This window comes from Ovis aries, chromosome 14 (genome assembly GCF_016772045.2).
Source record: "Ovis aries strain OAR_USU_Benz2616 breed Rambouillet chromosome 14, ARS-UI_Ramb_v3.0, whole genome shotgun sequence".
Taxonomy (NCBI): Eukaryota; Metazoa; Chordata; class Mammalia; order Artiodactyla; family Bovidae; genus Ovis; species Ovis aries.
The window spans coordinates 44,386,089-44,413,572 of record NC_056067.1 but is presented as its reverse complement, the minus strand read 5'-3'; the positions used below and the strand labels follow the sequence as shown (position 1 = coordinate 44,413,572).

At 45.9% G+C, this 27,484-nt stretch overlaps 1 protein-coding gene and 1 pseudogene across 2 annotated transcripts in view; both read right to left on the bottom strand.

Moving 5' to 3' along the window:
* LOC132657750 (beclin-1-like) overlaps positions 1 to 27,185 on the bottom strand; it is a 31,048-nt pseudogene extending 3,863 nt beyond the window's left edge.
* Positions 1 to 27,484, bottom strand: part of WTIP (WT1 interacting protein) — a 78,599-nt gene that overhangs the window by 26,811 nt on the left and 24,304 nt on the right. Inside the window, exon 8 of one of the 2 annotated variants that reach the window (XM_015100553.3) lies at positions 26,136 to 27,484. The exons of the other annotated variant lie outside the window; for it this stretch is intronic. Coding sequence (XP_014956039.2) covers positions 27,344 to 27,484 — 141 coding nt within the window. The 3' untranslated portion in view covers positions 26,136 to 27,343. Of the gene's footprint in view, positions 1 to 26,135 lie in introns of those variants that run through there. 2 annotated transcript variants of the gene reach the window in all.

Sequence of the window (27,484 nt, the reverse complement as noted above, 5' to 3'; positions counted from 1 at the left end):
CCTGGCTGGGAATTTGAAATGCCTTATTCACTCTCTTGGCTCAACTCAGAGGTCATCAGGTTCCGTAGGATAAAAGGCAGGTAAAGCAAATATCTCAAGCAGGGTGATGTCCCTGGCCTCCAGCCACCGTCACTCCTGCAGTGTCCTCAGGGCTGAGGTACAATCCTTCCCCTGGGCCAGGCACTGTCATAGAAAAGTGTTTTACCTGTCTGCGTCATCGAAGTGAAGTTATGTGTGTGGCTGTTAACCTCAGGCGTGTATGGTGAGGTTCACGAGGCCATCATGCAGCCTGTTGTAGGGCAGGCATGTGAGAGATGCCTGAGACACTGGAGGTCCAGCCCTGGCACAGCAGTCATGGACAAGCATGCATACTGGGTATGGGCTGATGGGGTGATGGGTGAGGGGTTGGACAAACAGGTGAAGGTGGCAGGTACACAAACACCACCCCTGAGCACTTCCCTCTGAGCTGCCAGAGTGTGTCAGGGCCACAATCACCCAGTTGGACAGTCCAGAGTGGCCTCACATCCTCAAGGAGTGCACCCAGCCCTCTCTGCCCTGCAGAGTGACCCTCCTGCTTCGAAAGGACCCTCCAGATGTCACCGCCCCCTCAGCTGAGGGAGGGCAGCGCCGCAGAGCACTCAGGGCCAGAGAAGGAAGGAAGATGGAAGGGGAAAACCAGAGGTCCAGTTCCCTGGGCCCGTATCTATCAGCTGCCATCATCCTTGTGTCTCTGTCTCTAGGAAGAAACTCTCCTAAAAGAGCACTCTGGCCTTAGGTCCAGTATTCCTGCCTGGAGAATCCCCATGGACAGAAGAGCCTGGCGGGATACAGTCCACAGGGGCGCAAAGAGTCTGACATGACTGAGCGACTAAGCACAGCATACAGCACAGCCCTCAGACCTTGCTCCGTTACCCCAACCGTCTGTTCACAGTGCATTTCCCTTGAGCCTCCAGCCCATCCCACAGCCCTCACACCATGTCTCTCAGACATGGGGCAGAGTCAGCTGGACATACCCCATCACAACCCCATGCTGCTAAGTCGCTTCAGTCGTGTCCCCGACTCTGTGCGACCCCATAGATGGCAGCCCACCAGGCGCCCCCGTCCCTGGGATTCTCCACGCAAGAACACTGGAGTGGGTTGCCATTTCCTTCTCCAATGCATGAAAGTGAAAAGTGAAAGGGAAGTCGCTCAGTCATGTCTGACTCTTAGCGACCCCATGGACTGCAGCCCACCAGGCTCCTCCGTCCATGGGATTGTCCAGGCAAGAGTACTGGAGTGGAGTGCCATTGCCTTCTCCATAGTCATGTGCATATAAGCACATGCACCCTGTCACACACACATGATCTCAAACACACTTGTAGACACACACACAAATTCTGAGACAAATGGGCTCTTGCAGTCACATAGTCACACACACTCCAAGTCTCATATGCCCCCACAAACACACACTCCCATACTCCCAACAGAGGATTCAACACACACACACACAATTAAATTCTCACATCTCAAGCTTATGTCTGTGACATCAGACACATGCACTCTACCAGTCAGAAGCCCCACTGCAGACACAACACACACACACTAACATCTGTAGATACACACACCCCAACATAATGTCCCTTTCATTCACTATACTCCCTAGACACTTAGGGCATCAGTCTGCAATGCACCTCCCTCTCCCATTCTTAGTGGCCTGAATTCCTTAGTGGCCCCTGAGACACTGGGAGCATGAGGAGAGGAATCTCCAAGCCTGGCCAGCAGGACCCCCAAACCCACAATTCAGGCCCAACACCTGCTGTGGGTAGCTCAGGTCATGTTCCCAGCCAAGCCCCAGGGCCAGGAATTTAAGGAACACACCACCCACAGGCAAGAGGAGTTTGCAGGTCCCCAGCTGGACCCTGTGACCTGCAGTCCTCACTGGAGGGGGCACACCCAGCTGCCATGCTCCTTCCTCCCCTCAGAGGCCATCTAAAACTCTCACCAACCCATGGATGTCAGGAACAAATTTCTCACCAAGGGCATGGACAACTACATGCAGCCTGCTGGTGAAAACGCCCAATGGAGCTGGAGGTCAACACAGCCTCACAACTCCAGGACTGTGTGGCCAGCACAGCCCCTGTTTAACTCAAACAATCATCCATCTCTCATCAAGAAGTGTCAGGGTAGACGCATAGCTGCCCAGGATGGTGACCATGGGGTGCTAGGTCTCTTAGTCTTAGTCTTGCTTAGCCTTCCCTCTCTGATACCCCTATATTCCTTGCTTCCCTTCCTGTAAGATCCCTCCCATAAGCTTCCCCCCCCCTTCCCTCAGGTACACATCAATGACATGGGCTCCAACTAGAACTCTGGTTGCTGCCCAGGCTGCCTATCCAGACCGGCAAGTGTCCGCATTGGCCCCCGGGCAGCCCCAGTCCTTCTCTGGCTGCTGCTCTGCTGCTGCTGCTTCCTTCCTGCAGGCTGTGCCAATTTAGGGCCAGGCCCAGTGACTCACTGACCGCTCCCCTCCTCCCCCCGCCAAGACCTATATCTCTGCAGGGCAAGGCTGGCTGACACACTTAGCATGCCATTCATTAAACTTTGGCTTGTGTGTTTTAGTTAAAGTGGGAAGTGGTGGGTACTAACCTCAGACGGAAAGGTGGGAACGACCAGCTTACTGTCAAGACAGGCATCTGGCAGCCTAATCTGCTACCCCCAACTCCACCTCCCTCCTTCTGTAACTTGAACTTCTATCCCCATCTTCAGCATTGGCCTTGACATCCGGAATGGATAAAAGGCCACAATGGTGCAACTATAGGAAGTTAGGGAGAACCAACAAGGCACTAACCCTTGAGTCCTGTTCTATAAGAGCAAGTCATGACTCAGGTTCATGAGCCACCCAAGACCAAGGATGCCCCTGCCTCTCTTTAAAGTCTTTATTTTTGCAACAATTAACATCTCAGAAAAAAAGTATTTAAATTAAATGCAATGTTTTCCCATAATTTTTATATTAAACAAGTTGTCCTGAAATCATATGCATGCCAGAACTTCACATATCTATGCAGTTCTTGTCAAATGTAGGTAGATGATAAACACAATGCATAAGACATTCTTGAATTTGGAGTAGGTTTCTTCTTATCTTATTTACCTTATTAAAGTGCAGCTCTGGGTTCATCATGAAATCAACAGCCAAAACCAGATTGACAGTGAAGGCAAAACTTGACCTGCCTCCTCAGCCTTCCCATGCAAACCAGGAGAAAAGCAAACCAACCATCACCCCATTATTGTTTATCGTTCTGGAGTTCTAACCAATAAAACAGGGTCAGAAAAAGAAGTGAAGTAAGATCCAAACCATAAAGGATTAGTGATATCAAATAGTTTTCATAAATGACAAATATTAACTGCATTCTAGAAGGAATTACTAGGGATTAAAATGATTAAAATTATTCCAAGAGTAATTTAACATTGGAAAGTATTTCAAACCAAAATTCTTATACTTTTTTTTTCTCTTTTGAGACAGCATATTAAAAAGCAGAGACATCACTTTGTCAACAAAGGTCCATCTAGCCAAGGCTATAGGTTTCCCAGTGGTCATGTATGTATGTGAGAGTTGGACTATAAAGAGAGCTGAGTGCCAAAGAATTGAGGCTTTTGAACTGTGGTGTTGGAGAATACTCTTTGAGAGTCCCTTGGACTGCAAGGAGATCCAACCAGTCCATCCTAAAGGAGATCAGTCCTGGGTGTTCATTGGAAGGACTGATGTTGAAGCTGAAACTCCAGTACTTTGGCCACCTGATGCAGAGTTAACTCATTTGAAAAGACCCTGATGTTGGGAAAGATTGAGGGCAGGAGAAGAAGGGGATGACAGAGGATGAGATGGTTGGATGGCCTCACCGACTCAATGGACGTAGGTTTGGATGGACTCCGGGAGTTGGTGATGGACAGGGAGGCCTGGCATGCTGCAATTCATGGGGTCGCAAAGAGTCGGACATGACTGAGCGACTGAACTGAACTGAATATGATGGACTGATTTTGAAAGTTCTTCAAGAGTAAATGCTTAAGAGGACTTTCCAGGTGGCTCAGTGTTATATACAGAATCCTCCCCCTGTCAATGTGGGAGATGAAGGAAATGTGGGTTCGATCCCTGGGTCAGGAAGAATCCCTGGAGAAGGAAATGACAACCCACTCCAGTATTCCTGTCTGGGAAATCCCATGGACAGAGGAGCCTAGCATCCATGAGATCACAAAGAGTCAGACACGACTTAGTGACTAAACACCACCACCACCACCACCCAGGGATAAGTGAGGGTGCCAGGAAAAATACGGTTATCATCATCCTGCTGATGGAAACGACAACAGGCACAAATGGTCTGGCGGGTAAGGCGGCAGTGTGCGTCAAAACCGTCACAGATCTGAAAGCTCTTCAAACTACCATCTCCACCTTCAGGACTTTATCCCAGAGAAATAATTAAGACTAGAAACAAATCTTAGGTTCCATGTCATTTATCACTACTGATTTACAAAACAATGTTTTAAATGCCCAGTAGAAAAGCAGACAGTGTTTTTATAAGAAGTAAATTATTTAAATTTTCCTAATGGGCTGCATAAATACATGTTACTTTGTACTCGGTGGGCCAAAAAGTTCATTCAGGTTTTTTTCATAAGATGTCATGGAAAAACCCCAAGAAACTTTCTGACTAATCCGATAGGAAGACAATCATAAAGTAAGAATCCTATTTAATTGCTTTAAAAAGTATGCCAAGGTCCTTACTTGGAAAAAGTTTGGGAACCACTGCCAGAGTGTCGATTTTATAGAAGCATTTCTCTAGATAATATGCCACTGTAGACTGGAAGTACAAGGGTATGTGCTGGGGCAGTACATACTCCTATTCAGTCCAAAATCTTCAGGACCCTCAGGAATTGTTAGTCCTGGAAGGCCCGGTGATGGGGCGAGGGGTGGGTTTCACTTACTGTTTCCCAGGCTGAGCTTCTTGTCTCCACAGTGCCAGGCAACAACTCTCAGAGTCAGTCATCCTGGATTCATCTCCAAGGTCCTGGCCACACCAGGCCAACAGGAAGGCAGCCCAAAACGGAAACATGTACATACAAAGGCACCCATGGCAGCATGTCAGCACACCTCTAAAAGCAAAATCATATCGACTTCCAGTTACAGATGATGGGCTGAACACCTTCATTCACGTTCTCTCCCACCAGTGACCAAACCAGAGGATAAAGGAATACTAAAACTGACAACCTCACAATAGCAAAGACAATGCGAAGGCGTTCATTACAGGACTTGAAATTTCAACAAAATGGTGAAGAAGAGTGGGAGGAGGATGTTGAAGGGAAAGCTTATTATTGTTTAGTCACCAAGTGGTGTCTGACTCTTTGCAACTCCATAGATTGTAACCCACGAGGCTCCTCTGTCCATGCGATCTCCCAGACAAGAATACTGGGGTGGGTTGCCATTTCCTTCTTCAGAGGCTCTTCCTGACCCAGTGGTTGAACCCACATCTCCTGCATTGGCAGGCAGATTCTTTACCACTGAGCCACCAGGGAGAGCTCAGCACGACTCAAAAAAGATAAAGTGCTCCAAACATGGGGAAGGACAAGGACATAGCTTATCTGCCCCCACAGACTGCCACAGGGGATGACTATGTTGTAAATGTGGGGTCTTTAAGGATTATTTCAACAAGGCTATAAAAATTATACTCAAAAAGGCATATGAAATCAAAGGATTTATTAATATTGTACTCATAGGTCTCAGAGTGAGAACAGCACACCTCCTAGGGAGCCACATGGGAGGAGCACCAGGAGAACAGGTTCCACCAAGCATGACCGAGGACCAGTGGATAAATGCCATAAATGAGGGTCAGGGAAGAGTACACAAGCGAAAGGTTTGAGCAGATTTCAGTGATGCATTTGAATGTTTCTAGGTTACAGTCATGGAAGGGCAGGAAGGGAAACTTATGGAGCAGACCAGCCTTACCATTCTATAGTCTGCTTGTGAGGATGCTGAGCATCAGGGAAATATGAAATTTTAAAATATTATAACACAATAAACCCTGTTATGCCTCAGCATCAACTACACTAAACAGATGGATGAAAGCTTTCACTTGGGTTGTGGAGATATTAAAAGTGAAGGGGACAGTTTGACTTAACCACCAAAGTCAAATTTGTTAAGGTGACAACCAGGAAGAGTTCTATGAAGCAAATTATAAGAATTTAGAATAATCACATACAAGGGAACCCGCATAAGGCTATCAGCAGGCCAGGAGAGACTGGAATAATGTATTTAAATTGATGGAAGGAAAAATAACCAACAAAATGGACGAATTCCTAGTAACATATAACCTATCAAAACTGAATTATGAAGAAAGAGAAAATATAAATAGCTAAGGAGATTGAATAAGTTATCAAAAATCTTTCAACACAGAAAAGCCAAGGATCAGCTAGATTCATTGGTGAATTCTACCAAACATTTAAAGAATTAACACTAATCCTTCTCAGATTCTTCTCAAAAATTGAAGTGGAGGGAACGCTTCCAAAAACACAGTACAGACCAACATTACCCTTATAAAGACACAAGAAAAGAAAAAAAAAAAAGAAAAAGAAAAAAAATAAAAATAAAAATAAAATAAAGACACAAGAAAACTACAGGCCAATATACCTGACATAGATGCAAATTTTTCAATAAAATATTAACAAGCCAAATTCAATAGTACATTAAATGAATTATATGCCATAAATTGTGGTATTTATCTCTAGGATACAAGGATGATTCAATATAATGCAAATGATTTCCCCAATTAATAAAAGATAAAAATCATATGATCATCTCAACAGATGCAGAAAGAGGATTTGATGAACTTCAATATCCTTTCATGATTAAAAACTCTCAACAAATTAAGTATACAGAAAGGGTATCTTATCATAATAAAGGCCGTACATGACAAGCCCACAGTTAACATCAACTCAATGGTGAAAAAAACAAAAGCTTTTCCACTAAGACCAGGAATGCAACAAGTTGCTTAGACATACCACTCCTATTCAACACAGTACTGGAAATACTAATTAGAGCAATGAGGTCAGAAAAAAACACATCCAATTTAGAAAGGGGGAAGTAAAACTGTCTCTCTTGGCAGATGATATGATCTTACCTATAGAAAATCCTTAAGACTCCACCAAAAAGCTGTTAGAACTAATCAATTCAGTAAAGTTGCAAAGTAAAAAAGCAACATACAAAATCAGCTGCATTTCTACATACTAACAATGACCTATCTGAAAACAAAAGCACACAATCCCACTATAATAGCACTGAAAACACAATAATTAGGAATAAAATCTAATCAATGAAATGAAATACTATAAGCCATTGATTAAATAAATTGAAGACACAAATAAACAGATATTTTGTGTTCATGGGTCAGAAGAATTAATAGTTAAAATGTCCATATCACTCAAAGCTAACTATAAATTTAATCCCAATCCCTATCAAAATTCCAATGGCATTTCTCACAAAAACAGAAAAAGTAACCCTAAAATTCATATGGAGCCACAAAAGATCAAGAAGAGCCAATGCAATCTTGAGAAAGAGGGAAAAAGTTGGAAGCATCTCACTTCCTGATTTCAAACTATACTACCAAGCTATAGCCACCAAAAACACTATGGTACTAGCATAGAAACAGACACACAGACTAATGGAATAGAATCAAGAGTGCAGAAACAAACCTACGCACGTAAGATCAACTAACATTTGGCAAAGAAGTCATGAATACTCAATGAGGAAAGGATAGATACTTCTATCATTATAGATGGTCTTAGAAAAACTGGATATTTATATGCAAAAGAATGAAATCAGACACCTATCTTATACCAGTCACAAAAATTAACTCAAAAGGGGTTAAAGACTTAAAGGTAAGGCCTAAAACTGCAAAACTTCCAGAAGAAAACATAAGATATTACAGAACACTTGATCCGTGGCATAGAAGAGAGAAAAGAGGTTAAGTAAAAACGCTGTAGTCCTGAATTTGAATTGGAAGTATCAGCATGATTGACACATGCAATCACATGATTGTATATATAATATGGATTAGATGTAATATGGGAGAAATAGAAGTAAAAATGCAGTAATCTTAAAATTTGGATTGGATGGAAATTATTACAACCACCATTTTGAAAAATGATTTCACAAGATCTAGAAACGTGAACTATTACATATACTCTAGGATTCATTGGTATATATCCTAGAGAGACTCTTGAATATATTAAACAAGATAATAATGTATAATAACATGCATATATATGTTCTCTACAAAACAGAAACTACCCAAAATACCCATCAACAATATGATGGTTAAATCACTTGTTATCTTCATCAATGGAATATTACCCAGCAATCAAAACCAATGACTACACCAACACGTAATCCTGGATGAATCCGTAAAATGCAAGGTTGAGCAGAGGAAGTAAACACAGAAGAAAACATTTAGATGAGTCAACTAATATAAAACCCCAAAGCATTCAATACTTAACAGTAAAATGTTTAAGGATACATAAATAGGTGGTAGAACTACACAGAGAAGTAAAGGAGGGATCAACACATGATTTAGCACGAGAGGGTAACTAAAGGGGGTGTGTTCAGAGCAGGGCACATGGAGGGTGGTGCTGGTTATGTTTCATCTCTCCAGCTAGTGAGAGGGTAAGAGGCAGGAAGGCCAGAGGTCCCCAAGAGGCAGGAGGAAATAAACTGCAAGTGGCAAACGATTTTTTTCTTTCTCTACACAAAATTAGAGAGGCTTCTTTTAATTCTGTGTTGACGGCATCTGGTTCTGCCTTGAGCTAACCAACACATTTTTCTTATGGAAATGTTTTTCTTAAGCTATGTTGATGAAACTATGTATTTACCTTGGAATCTGCCTTTCTTCAAAATGGTTCCACCTGAGACTAACTTTTTCTTTTCTCAAAACTTGGGCTGATAATGGCTCAACAAACCAGTATTCCTGTCAATTGTTTGATGGCCAGGAGATGACACACCTTGTGCCATCCCATCTCAAAAATGCATATTGTGGGACAGGAGCCTGATAAAACTCCCTCAGCTTTGAGGTGTCTCTCTTATCCAATTAATAGCTTTTGAACAGACATAAAACACTTTGCTAAAAATTAGCAAGCAGGCCCTCTTCCTGTCCCCTTCTGATGTCTATGTCAGAAGCTTTCCCTATCTCTATTATACTTTAATAAAACTTTGCTACACAAAATGTTCCAAGTAGTCAAGTCTTGTCTCTGATTCCAGATCAAAATCCTCTTCTCTGGAGGTCACAAATCCCACACAAATAACACAGTCACGTAACACACGGCTCACAGTAGCAAACATTCATCTTGGGGGCTCATCTGAGATCCTCAAGACAAGGTAAGGACGCTTGGAGCTCTAGTTCTTTGCTCTCCTAGTAAACACATTTTCTGCTGTACTTTACTAACTCTACGGTGTGCCTATGTGCGTGAAAGCAGCATGAAAGAGGTGGATTTAGCCACGAAGCAAGTATTGAGCCCTGCTCTGTGGTTTCATGGTGCTTCGTAATGACTGAAGACAGCCCCAAAAAGGGGAGCCTTGTCGGGGGTTTATATTGACCTGCCAATGCCAAGAGGCACCCAACATTCCTGCGAGGGAAGTGGCCAGAAATGGGTGAAGCATGTGGACCAAACATTCCTTTCTCGGTTACCTTTTCCTGGTCTTTTTGACCATTTTGTAACTGCCTGAGGAATTAGAACTACTAGCCAAACCTGTTGGATCACAGACTTTCAAGGGACTTGCAATCCACAATGTTGGTTGTTGTATCGCGCACTACAGACAAGAGCACGTTTGGTAGCTGGATGGAGCTCTATCTCCCAGAACATCTCTCAGGCTAGAAGTTGCTCTCTTAGCTGCCTGCCTCAGAGGGTAGCAACCTGAAAGTGAGTCTTTATCACGGCTGTGCCTCCAATCTATATGGATAGTAGCACCACTGGTGACCATGAGGTTTTTGAGGACATAGATCGGGAATCCCAGGATCTGGTCAGATTGGAAGTGCAATGGGCTTCTTCCTTTGGTAAAGCTAGCTCTTAGCGGGCCAGAGAAGGCTCGTTGGTGGCTTTGGAAGGATTGGCTTAATAGCTCAAGGACAAAAATCAATTTATCCTTGCTAGCTAGCCCTTCACCACCTCTTCTGCTATCACACATACTGGTGTAGTGACACTCAGAAGGGACACCTTTGATTTTTCTTCCCCCCCTATCATGTAACTATTTTTATTTTTTATTTTTTTTTTTTACAATACTGTATTGGTTTTGCCATACATTGACATGAATCTGCCATGGGTGTACATGAGTTCCCAATCCTGAACCCCCCTCCCACCACCCTCCCCATATCATCTCTCTGGGTCATCCCAGTGCACCAGCCCCAAGCATCCTGTATTTCTGCATCAAACCTAGACTGGCGATTCATTTCTTACATCACAGTATACACGTTTCAATGCCATTCTCCCAAATCATCCCACCCTCTCCCTCTCCCACAGAGTCCAAAGTCTGTTCTATACATTTGTGTCTCTTTTGCTGTCTCACATACAGGGTTATCATTACCATCTTTCTAAATTCCATATATATGTGTTAGTATACTGTATTGGTGTTTTTCTTTCTGGCTTACTTCACTCTGTATAATCAGCTCCAGTTTCATCCACCTCATTAGAACTGATTCAAATGTATTCTTTTTAATGGCTGAGTAATACTCCATTGTGTATATGTACCACAGCTTTCTTATCCATTCATCTGCTGATGGACATCTAGGTTGCTCCCATGTCCTGGCTATTATAGACACCTTTGATTTTATGTTCATCCTCTAGGATCATATGCAGAGGGCAGTCAGAAAGGCTGAAGAACAGCCACACAAGCTGTTGCCTCTCCATGAAACACCCACCAGGAAAAATAACCCATCTATAAGAGTTAATAAGCCCTTTTCTTATCAAGAAATACAAAGAATCAAGGAAGATCTGGGAGACTATTTGGAGGACCCAGAAAAATATGTTAGAGCCTTAAGGGTGTTACTCTGCTTTATGATCTTACTTGGAAGGATGTGATATATCAGTTCAGTTCAGTCACTCAGTCGTGTCTGACTCTTTGCAACGCCATGGACCACAGCACGCCAGGCCTCCCTGTCTATTACCAAATCACAGAGTCCACCCAAACTCATGTCCCCTGAGTTGGTGATGCCATCCAACCATCTCATCCTTTGTTGTCCCCTTCTCCTCCTGCCCTCAATCTTTCCCAGCATCAGGGTCTTTTCAAATGAGTCAGTTCTTCAAGTCAGGTGGCCAAAGTACTGGAGTTTTGGCTTCAACATCAGTCCTTCCAATGAATACTCAGGACTGATCTCCTTTAGGAAGGACTGGTTGTATCTCCTTGCAGTCCAAGGGACGCTCATGAGTCTTCTCCAACAACACAGTTCAAAAACATCAACTCTTCAGAGTTCAGCTTTCTTTATAGTCCAAATCTCACATCCATACATGACTACTGGAAAAATCACAGCCTTAACTAGACAGACCTTTGTTGGCAATGTCTCTGCTTTTTAATATGCTATCTAGGTTGGTCATAACTTTCCTTCCAAGGAGTAAGCGTCTTTTAATTCCATGGCTGCAATCACCATCTCAGTGATTTTGGAGCCCAAGAAAATAAAGTTTGTCACTGTTTCCATTGTTTCTCCACCTATTTGCTATAAAGTGATGGGACCAGATGCCATGATCATAGTTTTCTGAATGTTGAGCTTTAAGTCAACTTTTTTACTCTCCTCTTTCGCTTTTATCAAGAGGCTCTTTAGTTCTTCTTCACTCTCTGACATAAAGGTGGTGTCATCTGCATACCTGAGGTTATTGATATTTCTCCTGGCAATCTTGATTCCAGCTTGTGCTTCATCCACCCCAGCATTTCTCATAATGTCAGGAAGCAACAGTTAGAACTGGACATGGAACAACAGACTGGTTCCAAATAGGAAAAGGAGTACATCAAGGCTGTATATTGTCACCCTGCTTATTTAACTTATATGCAGAGTACATCATGAAAAATGCTGGACTGGAAGAAACACAAGGTGGAATCAAGATTGCCAAGAGAAATATCAATAACCTCAGATATGCAGATGACACACCCTTATGGCAGAAAGTGAAGAGGAGCTAAAAAGCCTCTTGATGAAAGTGATAGAGGAGAGTGAAAAAGTTGGCTTAAAACTCAACATTGAGAAAACAAAGATCATGAGATTCCGGTCTCATCACTTCATGGGAAATAGATGGGGAAACAGTGGAATCAGTATCAGACTTTATTTTTTGGGGCTCCAAAATCACTGCAGATGGTGACTGCAGCCATGAAATTAAAAGACGCTTACTCCTTGGAAGAAAAGTTATGACCAACCTGGATAGTATATTCAAAAGCAGAGACATTACTTTGCCGACTAAGGTCCGTCTAGTCAAGGCTATGGTTTTCCAGTGATCATGTATGGATGTGAGAGTTGGGACTGTGAAGAAAGCTGTGCACCGAAGAATTGATGCTTTTGAACTGTGGTGTTGGAGAATACTCTTGAGAGTCCCTTGGACTGCAAGGAGATCCAACCAGTCCACCCTAAAGATCAGTCCTGGGTGTTCATTGGAGGGACTGATGTTGAAGCTGAAACTCCAATACTTTGGCCACCTGATGCAAAGAGCTGACTCATTTGAAAAGACCCTGATGCTGGGAAAGATTGAGGGCACAAGGAGAAGGGGACAAGAGAGTCTGAGATGGTTGGATGGCATCACCGACACAAAGGACATGAGTTTGGGTGGACTCCAGGAGTTGGTGATGGACAAGGAGGCCTGATGTTCTGTGGTTCATGGGGTAGCAAAGAGTCAGACATGACTAAGTGACTGAATTGAACTGAACTCTGCATATAAGTTAAATAAGCAGGGTGACAACTTACAGCCTTGATGTACTCCTTTTCCTATTTGGAACCAGTCTGTTGTTCCATGCCCAGTTCTAACTGTTGCTTCCTGACCTGCATACAGATTTCTCAAGAGGCAGGTCAGGAGGTCTGCTATTCCTATCTCTTTCAGAATTTTCCACAGTTTACTGTGATCCACACAGTCATATCCTGGGGCAAACGCTAACTCCTGACTCAAAAACTCCAGTTTTGGAGAGAGCTATTGCCTGTAGAGATGAATGGCTTGGCAATGAATCAGCAGGAAAGAGGGAGGACGAGATAGCCACCCTCCCTATTGGGAATCCGGCAATCTCAACTAAAGAACCAGACTGGGACTATAACACGGCTAAAGGAAGATGGAATCAGAGTCATTTTGTCCGATGTATTCTTGAAGGACTCAGGCGAGTACATGCTAAGACTTTAAATTATGCCAAACTGGCAAACATAGAAGAGGAAAAGAAGCACCCAGTAAATTTCTAGACAGTGAGAAGCCCTTCACAGATTCACAGAGATTGATCCCAAAAGTAAAGAGTGACAAATTATCTTAAAGGATAGATTTCTCACTCAGTTGGCTCCTAATGTCCACTATAAGCTACTAAAACAGGCATATGAACTAAATCAGTCTTTAGATAATCTGTTACAACTGGCTTAGACAGTTTATTATGGCAAGGAATATGAGGAGAGGAAGGAAAGACAGAGAAAGACCAAGGAACAGACTGAAGCCCTAATAATGGTGGTCAGAACCGTTCTGAGACAGCCTGAGAAAAGTGCCCAGAGGGACCCAGGGGGAAAGGGACAGATTTGCGATTGCTGTGAAAAGGGGCGCCTCAAGTAGAACTGCGCTCAGGCTTCTAAGTTGCCCCCAGGTCCATGTCCGATCTGCAAAGAACCACACTGGAGGAGAGACTGCCCCCAGAGACATAGGACCCAGGGGTTGGACTCTCAAGACAATCAGGACTAAAGGTGCCCAGGGGTCCCCACACAAGCTCCCATTCTAATTACACCCGAGAAACCCAAGGTATTAATGACTGTGGGGGGCCAGTCGATTTTCATTTGAACACCAGGGCAAATTACTGTGCTTACTGAAGCCCCTGGCCCACTTTCTCCCCAATCCACTAATGTAACTGCAATGTCTGGACAAGCCAAACGTTATTATTTCAGTTGTCCTCTAAGCTGCAACTAGGACTCTGTGCTGTTTTCACATGAGTTTCTGATCGTGCCAGAGTCTCCTCACCCCTTTTGGGGATGGATATACTGAGCAAGGTCCATGCCTCTGTTTTCATGAATATGGAGCCCTCTCCTTCTCCCTCATTAATTGAACAAAATATAAATCCTAGAGTGTGGGCTGATGGAAAAACTGTGGGTCGAGCACAAAATGCTATTCCTGTCACTGTCAAGCTCAAACACCCACACGTTTTTCCACATCAAAAGCAGTATCCTCTAAAATTCAAGGTTAAGTAAGGGTTAAAAGATATCATTGAAAATTTAAAGGAGCAGGGGCTATTAATTCCCTGTAACAGTCCACATAACACTCCTACTTTGGGTGTGAAAAAGTCAAATGATAAACGGTGACTAGTTCAAGATTTATGAATAATAAATGAGGCTGTGGTTCCTTTACACCCCATGGTGCCTAATCCTTATACTCTATATTGTCTGAAATTCCTGAAGAGCTAAATATTTTTCAGTAATTGATTTAAAAGATGCCTTCAATTCTATACCATTAGCAGAGGAAAGTCAATTTTTATTTGCCTTTGAAGACCCTACCCAGCGAGCTTCTCAGTTAACCTGGACAGTTTTGCCCCAGGGGTTTCATGACAGCCCTCACTTATTCGGACAGAGTTTGTCACGGGACCTACAAAACTTTAATATCCCCGAGGCAGTGGGGCTACTGGTATTACAATACGTAGATGATATTCTGCTCTGTTCTGAGACAGAGGAAGCTTGCTCACAAGCCTCAGAAGGCTTCCTAAACCTTTTGGCTGGCTGTGGTTAGAAGGCATTAAGGGAAAAGGCTCAGCTTTGTCAACAATCTGTTAAGTATCTGGGCCTAATCATATCAAAAGGGACAAGGGCCACAGGCCCTGAGAGAATTAAGCCTATACTAAATCATCCCCTACCTACGACTTAAGACATCTAAGAGGATTTGGGGGCGTCACAGGCTACTGCCTCATTTGGATTCCGGGTTATGGGGAACTTGCCCCGCCTTTATACAAACTTGTAACTGAAACTCAGCAAGCCCAAACCGACAAACTGGTTTGGTCTCTAGATACTCAAAAGGCTTTGAAGGCTCTACAAACTGCTCTCCTGCAAGCATCTGTTTTGAGCTTGCCCACAGAGTCAGAGTTTAATTTGTCAGTCACTGTTGTTAGAACCAATAACTAAGTTTAAACTTTGTGGCAGATTTCAGCTTTTCAACAGGCATCACAAGAACTCCAGGAGGTGACACATGACCCAGCCTTTGAGTCAAACAAGCCATGGTTTAAGCCAGGAACCAAAGCCCTGATAAAAACACTGGGACCGGGGGTGCGGGGGTGGGGGGACATCTCTTGAGGCCCTCTGGGAAGGCCCTAACCAGGTTATTCTTTCTTCTCCCACAACTGTCAAGGTGCCAGGAATTGATGTGGGTGCACGACACGAGTTAAAAACTGGCATCCTGACCCCTCAGGCTAAGCCAATCATTTTATCTTTATTCTCTGTTTTTACTTTTTCACTTTTCAAATGAGCCCGATAATCTATATATGGGTCTGCTTCTGCTGACTCCCAAATCCTGATTCTGCTGTTTAACTCTCAAGATAATGCCTTCCTGTCCTGGGCTCATTCTTAAGCCATATTCCACAATCAAATTGCTGGATCTGCAGAGCATGCCCCTCCTCATCAGTGGAAGACTTCCTGTGGTGGGCGTCTCCACTTCAAGGAAAGGACTTTTTCCTAGTCTGCGACTACCTTCGACAACAACAATCATATGTAATGCCTCTTCTTAATCTGATGACACCTAACAATCCTAAAATGGACTGGTGTTAACACTTCACACCTTAACTACAGACATAATGTAACTTTTAATTTGGATTGTTTTAACTTGGTTTAATGACGATTTAGCTGCACCTAAGAAGACAAATGGGTCTAGATCTGATGGATTTTTGCCTGATATTTGTAAAATATGGAATGAGGTCATATGGCTAACTCCTGAAAAGGGACGCCTAATGTCTAGTGCTCTCATATGCTGGGAACAAATAGAGCCATCCCCAAAAGTTAGAACAACTATAATGACTGGAAACAATTGGGGTTTTTGCCTCAAGAAATACACATGTAATCATTCCTGTATTTTCCAGCCCCAGTACAGGTCCTCCTTTTGCCTAGCCAGGCATTGATTGAGACTGGATCCCTCAGTCACACTGGCTTGCACCAAGTGGGACCTCATGGATATGTGGCTCTTACCTATAGGCACGGCTTGCCCCTGGCTGGATAAGGAGAAGCACCCCAGGTCTAGCTTTTACTCATGGCTTCATATTTTCAGAGCTTCCAGAGAAGCCTGCTAATTTGCCACACCTTAGAATCGTTGGACAAGGTCTGTATTTCATTGGCATGATTATCTGGCTGCAATATTCATTCCCTCTCTGGGAACTACAGACATTATGCTAAGAGTTGATGCTCTAACTTGACTCAACAAGCCAAGATTCTCAAAAAGCTATTTCAGCCCTTAATGCTGAACAACAGATTGGCCTTAGATATTCTAACAGTCACAGGAGGAGAAACTTGTGCCAATATTTACAATAAGCAGTAATGTCACTCACTTTATTAAACACCTGAACAAGATGATTCAGGCTATGGGTACTCTGAAGCCTCAGTTGCTTCACTTTGGGAGATGTTAACTAGTTGCCCATGGTGGAAAACTGTCTTAATTGTAGTAATTCTGATTGTTCTGTTTTTGCTGTTTGCTCCCTGCATCTGCAACTGTGTAGCTGGATTTGTTTCTAGCCGCATGAAGGCTCTTAAGTTACAAATGGTTGTCCAAACTCCTATGAGTGCCACAGCTTCCTCCAGCTACTACTTGGGGCCTCTGGATCAGAGACCCTCAATAGGAAGGTTAGGACAATGTGCTGCCTCACCAATTTAGGGGCAATGCCCCTTGTCAGCTCAGAAGCAGTTAAGGAATGAGAATGGCACCCCTATCCCTAAGCAATATAATTCTCCTAAAAGAAAAGGGGGGAATAAAAGGGTAACAGGCAGGAAGGTCAGAGGTTCCCAAGTGGCAAGAGGAAATAAATCACAAGTGGCAAACGTTTTTATTCCTTCTCTATACAAAATTAAAAGAGGCTTCCACCTGGTTCTGCCTTGAGCTAACCAATGTGTTTTTCTTATGGAAACATTTTTCCTAAGCTATGCTGATGAAACTATGTATTTACTTTGGAATCCGCCTTTCTTCAAAATGGTTCCACCTGAGACTTTTTCTTTCCTCAAACCTTGGGCTGATACTGACTCAACCAACCAGTATTCTATCAATTGTTTGATGGCCAAGGGAAAACACACTTTGTGCCATCCCATCTCAAAAATGCATATTGTGGGACAGGAGCCTGGTAAAACTCCCTCAGCTTTGAGGTCTCTCTCTTATCTGATTAGTAGCTTTCTAACGACATAAAACACCTTGCTAAAAACTAGCAAGGGGGCACTCTTTCTGTCCCCTTCTGATGTCTATGTCAGAAGCTTTCCCTAGCTCTATATTTTAATAAAACTTTGCTACACAAAAAGCTCCAAGTTGTCAAGCCAGATATGGCACCCCACTCCACTACTCTTGCCTGGAAAATCCCACAGATGGAGGAGCCTGGAAGACTGCAGTCCATGGGGTCACTGAGGGTCAGACACGACTGAGCGACTTCACTTTCACTTTCATGCATTGGAGAAGGAAATGGCAACCCACTCCAGCATTCTTGCTTGGAGAATCCCAGGGACGGGGGAGCCTAGTGGACTGCCGTCTATGGGGTCACACAGAATCGGACACGACTGAAGTGACATAGCAGCAACAGCAGTCAAGCCTTGTCTCAGACCCTGGGATGAAATCCTCTCCTCCAGAGGGCACGAATCCTGACGAAACTCACGGCTCACAGCAGCAACCTTTCACTAGGAAACAGATCCACTGCCGCGTGTTCTTTCCTTCAAATTGAACATGTTTTCTAGCTTCACTGTACATATATGTCTTGATATAAAATGTTTAAAAGGAGAAGAAGAAGAAAAGGAAAGGGCTCTAGGTCTAGGGAGCATCTTTAGGGTGGGGACAGCATGAACAAGCTTTCAAGCCATGCTCCCTATGACTCTGGCAAGGGTGGCCAGGGCTGCTGCAGGCCAATGAGTTTCCACTGGAGGAGGAGGAACTGAGCCCACACTTCCTCTTGATGAAGGCTAAGGGAGGGTCATACCCAGCCCTGAGCTGAGTGGGAAGGGAGACAACTGGAAAAGGCAAGGAAGCTCAGAGCCGCACTGTGGGGTGAGATGAGGCTCAGAAGCAGAAAAAGGAGGGGGAAAAAGACTCAAAATGGCCACATGACTCAGGGTGGGAAATAGTATCCAACACCATTTCCTATCGCTAACACAGAGCAGAGTGGCCATTCGGTACTAGAACCTAGTACCAAGAGAGACATGCTACAGTACAAACTTTCAATCACATCACATGGTGATGAGACAAAGCTTATATGTTGTCATTTTTCTCACGTTACCCAACTGTGTAGCTTACACATTTCATCATCTCAGTGGAGATAAAAATTTCTATTTCGTATTTTGAGTACAGGAAGTTGAGAGAGATAAAATCCAGTGAAAACACACTAATCTCAATTCAACTGAGGCTTTAAAAAAAAATACAAGCAAACTTAAACTGGACACTTTGAAGATAACAGTTTGAAAAGGCATGGGGTTACGAGCCAAAATTATGACATGGGCTGGTCACTATACATGGCCTGTTGTAATTCTGGAAACTATCAATGGATATTTTACAGCAAGAGTGGCTTTTCCTGTATTTTTTCTTTTTATACTGTAAACATGTGCTGTTTGATATGACCTGAATTTATTTATTTTTTGACCTGAATTTAATTTACAACTTTTTTTGCAAACAAAACAAAAAATTTACATCTTTAAAGCAAGTATCTTCATAAGGAAAAAAATGAGTTAATTTATTATGAAACTGTGAGGATACCCAAGCAAGGCCCTACTTAACATTCAACAGTATGAACTTGAGAGTTTCCGTCCACTGTTCCTCAGAGCTGAACTGGGTTTGACAGAATTGGAGCCACCACTGCCTCCTCTGTCTTCCATCTTTCCCTCTCACATCCAGCCTGTAAGGAAGTCCTCTTTCTCAGCCTCTTCTGCGAACTGCTGCACACAGCCCAGGAAACCTGCTGTTCTGGATAAAACACAGACCCCAGACCAGTGTATCAGCAGCTCCTTACATTTGTCTGAGACTTCAGACTCCACAGGGAACACACCAAAACCTCTAAAACTTCAAACCCATCCTATTGGCCAGGGCATTGGTAGCAACACCATCCAGCTCCCAGCAGGATTCAGCTTGCTTCATTCCCTAGGAATATAAGGCATCTGGTTTTCTACACCCTTCAGCTCATCATCGCCTTCCAGCTGTGATTGTTTAAGTTCAGTGTGTTCCCTCTGATACTGAGCTTCCCCTGGTCTAGTCTCAGCCTCAGCCTGGACACACTCAAGATATCCTGCCACTATCTTAAAGTTCTTTTCTTTCAGCTCCTAATCAGCCTCTCCTCCCCCAAAGCCAGTTCCTTTAGCTCCATGTGTAGCTGTTCACCATCATCTTCATTCACTTGCTCTGAGATCTCCAAACAGAGTTTGCAGCTCTATCACTTGTCTTCAGGGAGATTCAGCTGAATGTCCACCTGGCCTAAAACAGAGTCTGTGCCTCGCTCACCCACTGATGATCCACAACTGTTTGCCCTGACAGGAAGTCAGAAAGCCTCCAGTTATTTTACTTTTTAGCTAATGTTCTCCCTGGGGCTGTGTCAGACACCTCCCAATCAGAGTGAAGCTGCTGGCACTTTCCACAGACATCAACCAGGCTGGGGGATGAATGTGTGAGACATATCCTGATGGGGGTTGATAAATGGCTCCTCTCCTGAGTTAGTCCCTCCCTACTTCTCTCCTGGTTTGACCTGGGCTGGGGGTAGTGATGGAGCAGTAGATTCCTGGATGGTGACACAGTCCAGTTTCAGGGGCTGGCTACAGTGCTGACACACAAAGCTGGCCTGCCTGCCACTGAGCATCTCTAACTGTTCCATCCCTCAGGATCTGGAGCAAGACCTCCAGAACCACTCAGTCTTCAGTTACTTCCTGGTCTGCAGCCAACAGTTATGCACTTTTCAGTTCAGTTCAGTTCAGTCGCTCAGTCATGTCCGACTCTTTGTGATGAATCACAGCACGCCAGGCCTCCCTGACCATCACCAACTCCCGGAGTTTACCCAAACTCATGTCCATTGAGTCGGTGATGCCATCCAGCCATCTCATCCTCTGTCATCCCCTTTTCCTCCTGCCCCCAATCACTCCCAGAATCAGGGTCTTTTCCAATGAGTCAACTCTTCGCATGAGGTGGCCAAAGTACTGGAGTTTCAGCTTCAGCATCAGTCCTTCCAATGAACACCCAGGACTTATCTCCTGTAGGATGGACTGGTTGGATCTCCTTGCAGTCCAAGGGACTCTCAAGAGTCTTCTCCAACACCATAGTTCAAAAGCATCCATTCTTCAGCACTCAGCTTTCTTCACAGTCCAACTCTCACATCCATACATGACCACTGGAAAAACCATAGCCTTGACTATATGGACCTTTGTGGGCAAAGTAATGTCTCTGCTTTTTAATATGCTATGCATTTTTACTGAGTATTTATTACTCACCTGTTAGCATCCTGAGTGCTTTACAAGTATTGGCCCTTAACCAACATTCACCAGCACGTTAGGAGGTGGATGTTGGACTCCTAGTGGACACAGCTGTGACCACTGCAGTTACAGACCCTGCCCCCAAGTGGACCAGGGTCTGGTGGGGAAGATAACCCTGGGAATGCCCACATGGAGTGTACATGCTTTTAAGAGATGTGGGCAGGGAGCCTCAAACAGGCCTCAGCATCCTATAAGAACTCACCCTGACCCAACTCCTCCCACTGCTGTACCTCCACCCCATATACCTGGGGGAGCTAGCTGCCTTTTTCCTTCCCTTTCTTCATCTCTAGGAGCTCAGATCTATGTCACCCCCACTGCAGCTCTGAAACACCTTTGTTCAAGGTCTGAACACCTTCAGCAGCCTCCTGTCCTCCTCTCTCTGCCCTTTTCCCCCCTGGCTTCTCTGATGCCACCTTCAACCACCCCTTCTCCATGCCTACCCACATCACTAGCACCCCCTGCTCTATCCCCTTTGCTGAGGGAAAAATGAGCCCAGAGCTCAGATTTGGGCCTCCTCTTCCTTTCTGATCTTAGCCTCCCTCCACATGATCTCATCCACAACTTCAAATATCCCTATAAATGCATAATTACAAAATGTATATCTCCTGCCCTGACCTCATCTTCCCTGAGCTCCAAACTCCACCAGCTTGCTCCACACAGCAGACATCTCTAAAGAGTAAAACAGAATTTTCTCTTTACACTCCCACACGAGCCTGTCCTAACCTTTAAGAAAATGGAAAACATACACCCAACTGCTCAGTCCCAAAGCCAACAAGGTATTTTTTCTCCAATCAGATGAAGTATAATAAACTCTTTAAATATTTTTTAAAAAAGAAGGGATGAAGAAAGGAGATGAAGGGAGGGTGGGTCAGTCCACATGAGCTAAATGCAATCTTCCCACTGACATGTTGCAGTGAGATACCCCGACCCCCATCCAGGGCTTCATGATCTTCCCTTAGGACTTTCCTCACCCACATGATGCTCCTAACCCTGCAAGAGACAGGGTCCCAGTCTGCATGGTACAGGCCTCCTCAGTTTGATCTCCTCCATCATGGACACAGCCCTCTGCCTCTTTGAAGACTCCCCCCAGTCTGGCAGTAGGACTCCCTTCATCCCCATGAAAGCTTGTTCCCACACTGGAGAGAGCCCTTCTCACCAGGGTCAGTGATTCCCCCATTTCCAGGGCCAGAGGTGACTCAGGTGTTGCAGGGAACCAGAATACGCGTATGTGAAAGGAGAGAGCTGAGCCAAGCTGGGCAGGGAGACAAGGAGGGGTGGCTTGGGAACGAGTTAGGCCTCAAAAGGCCCTACATGTCTGCAAGGATAGCAGCCCCTGGCTGAGACCCACACAGCTCAGGAACGTGGCCACACCAGACCACAGGGCAGGCAGAGCCCAGCTGAAGAGGCCTGGAAATCCTCTAGTACTATTGCTCAAACGGAAAAGGAAGTTCCCAAAGCAATCTGGGTTTGAAGGAGGGTGAGTAAACATCGGGCCAGTGAAATGCCTCTTCCTGGGTTTGAGCCCCACCATTGGTGTCCACAAGGCCATCCGTGGGTGGAGCACTGATGGCCCAGACACTATCACAGAGGAGTGAGCGAGCTGGGTCACACAGGTGCCAGTGAGAAGTGTGTGGCAGGTAACTTCAGGAAGATAAGGTAGAGTTTGTGGGGCCATCACGTAACCAGGGGGCAGCACAGGTGTGTCTGAGACATGAGCAGGTACACCTGCACAGCACAGTGGAGGAGGGTGTGCACTAGTGTAGGATGTTGGGAGCAACAGGTGAGCAGATAGTGACAGACAAATGTGTGTGTGACAGGCACACCGACACCAGTGCTGAGTGCTTCCCATCTAAGTGCGAGATGTTTCAGGGCCATAGTCTCCGCAGCCCAGGGAGACCTGAGGGCCCTGGTGTCCCTGGGGAGACACCCAGGCCTGCTCTGCCCTCTGCAGTGACCCTCATTGCAGGACAGCAAAGGGCCCACCTGTGACACACTCCCCCAGGGTTAGAGAAGGAAGCCCAGCTGCGTCCTCAGGACCAGAGCAGGAAGATAGGAGGGGGAAGCATCTGCCACTCCAGCTGTGTTCCTCCAGTTCTCCAAGCTCCCAGACACTTCATGGGCTCTGTCTCCAGAAACCAGGGGCCTCATAAGCACTTGTAGCCTCAGACCAGTCTGCTACTCCAGGTCATGGTGCCACACAGAATTACTCCTGGGATAACTAAAGAAGAGCCTCCTCCTGTGCACCCCAGGTCATGTGCACCCTTCCATTTCAGAACCCCAAACCCAGGCCTGCTCCCAGTAGTCACTGAGTCCCCGGATCATGCACACCCCTCTCCCAGCCAGGTACCCACATACCCACTTCAGGCACATGCAGGCCCAAAGTCCACACACCACACAGAGGCAGGTCCTCCAGAGCTGCTGGCTGGAAGGTCATCAACAACATGGGCGCTGCCCCTACCCCAAGACCTGTCCTCAGATCCAAACCCAAGGCCCTCCTGAAGCCCCCAAGGCTGAGTCCACTCTCACCTTTTTGCCATCCTCCCAGGGGGCATCAGCTATAGAAGACCAGCCTTAGGGATGGGAGTTGAGGCAGTAGGAGATAGTGGTTGAGCACAGCCCCACTCATCATCCCACTCAACTGTCCATCACCACCAGGATCGGCCCACTGACTCCAAGTCATTCCTCCTCCCACCTTGCACTCCAGACCTCTGCCACTGTAGATTCCTATGCCAGACCCTCCCAGGTCCCATAAATAATTACCCCAACTGCCTATTATTCGCTTCTAGGCCCCTCCAGAACAAGCCTACAGGAGGCACTCAAAAGTTTATCTACGGTTCAGCAAGCTCTCATCTTTGTTTCCTGGCCAAAAAGAGGCAGGGAGCACTGACCAGGAGGAGTGAGCACCATTTACTCCTATTCTGCCATGTAGGCACCCCATGGTCAAAACCCACCTCCAAGAAACCATCCCAACCCAACATCACATACACACACACCGCAGCCTTTGTCACTTAGAGAAGGTGAATCTATTTGTGGGCCAAGTCATCCAAATATTTCCAAATCACCAGGCCCTAGGGACCCCCTGCCTTGTGGGAGAAAGACCCTAGGTTCTGTTCACCTCAGTTAAATCAATCTCTCCCCACCTCTGGCTCACTCCATCTCTCAATGTCTTTCTCAATCTTTCTCTCCACTGTTCCGTCATCCTCTCAAGACAGTGAACCTCCCTCTCAAACTCTCTCACAAGGTTCCTCTCTCACCATCTCTTTGTCACTCTCAAACATTCAATCTCTTTCACAATGTATTCTCAACATCTCTATCCCTCACAGTATCTAGTTCTCTCAGTCTCTCTCACAATCTCATGCCCCCTCTCTTATCTCACTCCCAATCTCCATGTCTTCCTCTCCTCTCCCTTCCTCCCCTTCTCATTCCCCTCAACCAACCTCCCTACCTCTCTGTCTCACACACACACACATAGCAGTGGACCAAGCACTCAAGAGTCTCCAGCCACAAAGGCACAAGTGTGTGTGTACTTCCTAGGACACACACTTGATGTGCAGCATGTACAGTATTTGTGGAAACCTGTTTTTGTGCTTTTATCCCACCTGTGACTCGTTCATCTGGCAACTCAGGTTGTACTTGGTGCAAATCAGTGAGGGAGAAAGGTCCTAAATTGAGACTCTAAAGGTCAGGACAGGGTCTGGCTCAAGCTGCAGTAACCACAGGCCAGGCACTGTGAAGATAAGAGTAAACAACTCAGATAGAACCTGGCCTGAGAGTGTCTCTACCCTCTAGTAAGGAGATGTACCATCAAGAGAATTCTTATTCTCTCGGTACATGAAAGTTCAGCAGTTAACAAAAGACAGTTAGAGGTGTCATCAGGTGTCAACATCAGGGGAGACATTCTAAGGACAGGTGGGTTTGGCACCCTGCCGTATATAATCATGGGTGATCTACCTGCCTCAGAGTCTGACTCTCACACTGCTTCCTCAGATCCACAGCCATCAGGTCAGCATAATTCCTCACAATGAACTAGAAGATGCTTCTCCCTAAAAAGAGCTTACAGACCAGGGCCCTAAATTCTGGGTGTTTGGTGAAATGTTAATACCTGGGAGGCTGGCTTATTTGTGTAGCTGAGATTGGAAGGTTCTGATCAGGAATTAAAGTTATGGGCAGGCAATGGGTCCAGGCAGAGTGACCTGCATGTGCAAAGGCTCTGGGGCTAGAGGGATGGTGGCAGTCACCAGCCATAGGAAAAGCCAATACAGGGCTTCTGTATTTGGAGCCCAAAGAGAAAGAGCAGCCGGAGATGCATTCCCTTGGCTCTGACTTTTGGTAAGTCTGAAACATGAACTCGAAGAGGGCTCCATGCTGTGATGACTTGGTTCATCTGTGTGGGGGACCACAGTAACCAGGATAGAGCAGGTGAGGAAAGCAATGGTGGGGGTCACCTCCACAACAGACACAAAGGAAGAGAAAAGATACACGCTGCACTTGCAGTAAGGAGAAACCCAGGGCAAAGCAGCTTTGACACTGGAAGCAGTCAGCAAAAAAGCGTTGCAATAATGGGCTAGAAAGCAAAGCAGCCCAGCTCAGAAGGAAGAGAAAGCCAGAAACAGCCACCCGTCCCAGGAATTTACTCCCACCTGACCCACTGGGATCGGCTCCTCCAAGAAGCCACTTTGATCCTTCTGAAGCCCCTTCCTCAGGAGACACACGGTTTCCCCATCTCAGGACAACCTCTGCGTTAAAATAACAATCCCCAAACTCACCATGTACTTGCGCCCTCTGCCCACTAGGGGGCCTTCCGGTTCCAGTTCTCAGACTAGCTTGGACCCTGATGGCTGCCACTTCCCCTCCTACCTATCCCCAAGGGCACTCCTGACAACCTTCACTTCCTACAGCCGGGCTCCCCCAGATGAATAACCCTACAAGAGAGATCCCAAATCTCACACATGGATAAGAACAGTAGTCAAAAGAAGGTGGTTCAGTTCTCATAGGAACAAGTGGACTTAAAGTATTCCATGAAAATCACTGTGATGGTTATCCTGATTAGGGGGTCTCTCAGCCGCAAGGGCCTGCCCGGGCCACCCACCAGTGCAAATCCAACATTAGGAATGAATGAGAAGTCCAAGCTTCCCAATGCTGATGTGTCTTTCAGAGGGAAAAAGAAAAATCTACATTTCCACATACCACATTTCATTAGGTCACCGCTTTCAGGACACTGACACAAACAAAACCCCACGCTAGTCAAAAGCCTGAGATTTCAGAGGAGTTTATACAAAAACATAGTCAAACTACAATGCTTTTTTACCATTTGAACACTAGCTGTATGCTACACAAATTAGACATTTTTGAGCTTGTGATTCTAAGAAATAACAACCGTGGACCAAGGTTTTAAAAGAAAACTATATTCTTTTAAAGAAAATGAAAATATTCTCAAAGGAAAAACTTAATTTAAGTCAACTCATATGCTTTTTGTCGTGGAGCCTAATACACAGTGCTTTCCTGCAACAAGTGGGCAGGGCGCCCCCTCGCGGTCTCTCTTGACCGAGACCTGTGACTGGAATTCTGAGTGAGAAGGCGTTATTTTAGCGAGGCTGAGATGGGAGGGTTTGGGAAGGAGCCCAGGGCGAGATGACGGCTGTAAACACCCATCGGAATCCTGGTGACCAAAATCCGCAGTGACCAAAGGCCAAAGGCAGGGGTCCTTCACAGGCCCCATTCCCTGAGGGCGGTCATTCCTCACCCCCTCCAGTGACCCCACCCAAACAATGAACCCTTCCCACCCAACCAGCAGGCAAGGCGCTTAAGAGACAAATACGCGTGCCCTTCCCCAAATCCCCGCCTGCCAAGCCACACCCAGCCCCGGGGCGCTCTAGAAGGGGATCCCAGACCCCTTCGCTTCAAGGAAACTGGCTCCTGCCCCAAGGCCAGTCGGAGGACAGCGGCCGTTTATCCCGCACCCCTGCACGTGGTAATGGCCATCTTCAGCTACGCGACCCAGAGCCGGTCTGGGAGCCTCCCCCGCCACGAGGCTACCGGGCACAGGGAGGGGGTCCCGAAAGGGAAAGCCGCTGGTGGGGGGAAGGGCGGGAAGCAGGCAGGGCCCGGAAGAAAAAAAGCGGCTTGAGGAGGCACAGACGGTGAATAAATATTAATAGCTTCGCCGCGGGGCCGGCCCCTCGGACAGCAGCTCGGTGGCTGGTGGGGATAAGGGTGGGGTGGGAGCCCGCCGCCGCGCCCACCCTGACACAAAGCTCTGGCACTGACCTGGGTCGCGCGTCGCCAGCGCACACGCAAAAATGCGCCTACGCAGAAAAACACGCGCGAACGCAGAAAACGCGCGCCTGCGCAGAAAAACATGCGCGCTTCAACGCAAAACCACGCACGCATGGGCACGCACGCAAAACCTCAGGCTCGTGCAAGCACAAACACAACCCCAGGGTCGGGCTCTCAGCCCCGGCTCAGAGCTCCGTGACATGCACAGCAGGTGAGGGAAGTGGCCCAGGCCGGAGGCGCCGCAGGTGGCATCGGCGACACAGGAGGTGGCCCTCCAGTGGGTAGCAGCGGCGTCCATCCTCCCCGCTGAGCTGCAGCCCGCAGTC